The sequence below is a fragment of the Montipora capricornis genome, chromosome 4 (genome assembly GCF_036669925.1).
Source record: "Montipora capricornis isolate CH-2021 chromosome 4, ASM3666992v2, whole genome shotgun sequence".
Taxonomy (NCBI): Eukaryota; Metazoa; Cnidaria; class Anthozoa; order Scleractinia; family Acroporidae; genus Montipora; species Montipora capricornis.
In genome coordinates, this window is record NC_090886.1 from 40,905,264 (window position 1) to 40,907,763 (window position 2,500).

Sequence of the window (2,500 nt, forward strand, 5' to 3'; positions counted from 1 at the left end):
TTGAAAAGGCAAAACTCGTCAAAGAAAACATGTCGTTCATACAAATGAGCATATGAACATTGTCAATGACACTTGTCAAGGAAAAATTGCTCGTGTGTAACCGGCTTAACCCTAACCTCCATAACTGGCGTGCGCAAGGTTGGGAGGACAGAGCTCATTAAAAATTAAGATGCGAAAACAAGCTAGCGAGCTCTCAGATTTTGGTGCGAAATCAACCCGGAAAATATTATCAGCCGTTTCAAAGCGTCAAATGTTACCGTTGTCATCATAACACATGTCCATTTCAACATCGCAGTTAACGGTACGCAGTTTCAGAGGTAATAGAGAGTGGTTTTCAAACGGGTACCTAATGACCAATCAAAGCAGGTGCCGGTCTAACATCAAATGAGAAAATCAAAATGCAGAGCTAATTGTTGCATCAGGCGCTAAATGCGGGAAAGCGAGTGCGAGCAACTCATTGGTTGATTTTGCTTTTTCGTCTGAATGGACAAAAAATTTATTTACTTGAATGACTTTGCACAGTGAGAGTGATGGAAAACCAAAGCATTGCTTGGCTTTCTACACTCACACCACAGAAGGAAAGCCAAGGACTTCCTTCGCCAAATGTGTGTACAACGCAAATGTCCCTGTTCATTCTTCTTTGTTCACAGATAATCCACCAACTCTGTTTAGAGGTAACAGTCTCGCAGCAAAATGCATGGAACAATTTATGAAGGTACTGTGACGATTTTTTCACTCAAGTCCTTACAAAAGATAGAGAAGCGTGCAGGCGATCGTGGGTTCAAAGATAGCCTTCGCTTGCGTGGTTACCGGTTTTGTCAGTTTTAGGAACGCGCGAGAAGACAGCGGAATAGGAAAAGGAAGGGACAAAGCTGCCCAAGCTACGCATGCTTGTTAAAACGCGGATGGCATGACATCACTCTACATCAGATGACATTTCAAGTAAAAGGTTGTTTTTTTTTTCAGATTGTGGGTATGCCATACCTGTCTGACACACTAAAGCCAGTTCTTGACAGAATTTTTGAAGAGCATAAATACTGTGAGTTGGACGCAAGTAAAGTGGCTGTAAGGCGCAAATCAAGTACCTTAAGGTGAGGCAACATTCAAAACGAGGAATCCAGAACGAACTCTTGCAATTGAAGGGTTTCTTCTTTAGCATTGTCACCAACGCGCCCTCTTTGTACTTGCTGTATAAATAATCTCATGATTTTAAAAGTAGAGGCCACACTGGCGTTATCTAGGGCTTCAAAAGTAGTGGATGAGCAAAAGTGAGTGACGGCAGTAAGAACTGTGGAAGACAGACAAACCATCAGATGTTCAGGTTACATATAGTTGATAGACAGAAATTAATTTATCAAATGGCTGACTAACGAAGTGAGCGACAAATTATATTTCATCGATTCATGGATTAATGACTTGACAAGTAACCAGCACCTTTCGAGGTTATTTCTAAGTGATCAATACCCCGAAGATTCATCAACGATTGTTAATCGAATCTTCTTTTCTCACAAGTTGAATCTTAGGCGTTTCTTGTTTTCAGGCGTCTTAGTCTAAGGTCAGTTGACGACGAACAAGACAGAAGCTTATCAGTGCTTACCGCTTATCTGGAAGCCATCATGACGTCCATTTTAAGCTCAGTTAAGGCATGCCCACGCTACATGCGAATAGCATTCAGGAACATCGCGCGCAGAGTGTCAGACCACTTTGGAGATAAACCTGAATTTGAGGTTAAGATATGTTTTTTAAATCGTGTGTTACTCGACCAAGAATAAAAACTGTCATGAGTAGGTTTGAATTTCCACAAATCTTTCTGTAGGACGCGAAGTACACAGCCGTGAGTGGTTTTCTGTTCCTTCGTTTCTTCGCTCCAGCAATTCTTGGACCCAAGCTCTTTGGTTTACAGGACAACCACACGGACAAGAACGTCTCACGCACTCTAACAATTCTGGCCAAGGTAAGTTGTTTATAAGAAATGTGCATACAAGCAACCAAATAATAGCTGTTGAGATGCATTTCCGCCAGCCCAAGTCTTTGAACGTTGCGCCGACATAACAGCTTCTTCTTGACTTATATTCTTTGAAATCACTCACCTGATAGGACGGCCATGTTGGTAACAAAACACTAGCAAAATGAAACTCAAGTTTTGCATAGCAACAGCGTGTTTTCACGAGACACGTCACTGTTGCCATGTTGGTGTAACTAAACAATCGAAAGGCGGCCATGTTGGTGTCCAACTAATCCTCCGGGAATTGAGCTCTATTATCATGCAAACGTTTTCTTTTGTTTCGGTGGAAAAATAAGGTTGCTGATTACGAGAGTGAAAAAACTATATAGAGTCAAATTTCCAAGACTTTTTCGCTATTGTTCTTTCGACCAAGATGGCCGCCGTAATGTCAGGTGCGATCAAAATCAACCCGTTCAACGGGTTTTGTTTGTTTTTAACGTTGTTCCAAGGGCTTGATCGAAACACCTATAATGATAAGGCACAGTGCGGCAGCAT

At 41.7% G+C, this 2,500-nt stretch overlaps 1 protein-coding gene across 10 annotated transcripts in view; it reads left to right on the forward strand.

Annotated features, from left to right (window-relative positions):
* Nucleotides 1-2,500, forward strand: part of LOC138046964 (rasGAP-activating-like protein 1) — a 16,658-nt gene that overhangs the window by 8,958 nt on the left and 5,200 nt on the right. For all 10 annotated transcript variants that reach the window (XM_068893606.1, XM_068893608.1, XM_068893601.1 and 7 more), the window contains 4 exons: nucleotides 651-715; nucleotides 967-1,091; nucleotides 1,541-1,727; nucleotides 1,817-1,954. In XM_068893606.1, coding sequence (XP_068749707.1) covers nucleotides 651-715; nucleotides 967-1,091; nucleotides 1,541-1,727; nucleotides 1,817-1,954 — 515 coding nt within the window. The remainder of the gene's footprint in view (nucleotides 1-650; nucleotides 716-966; nucleotides 1,092-1,540; nucleotides 1,728-1,816; nucleotides 1,955-2,500) is intronic.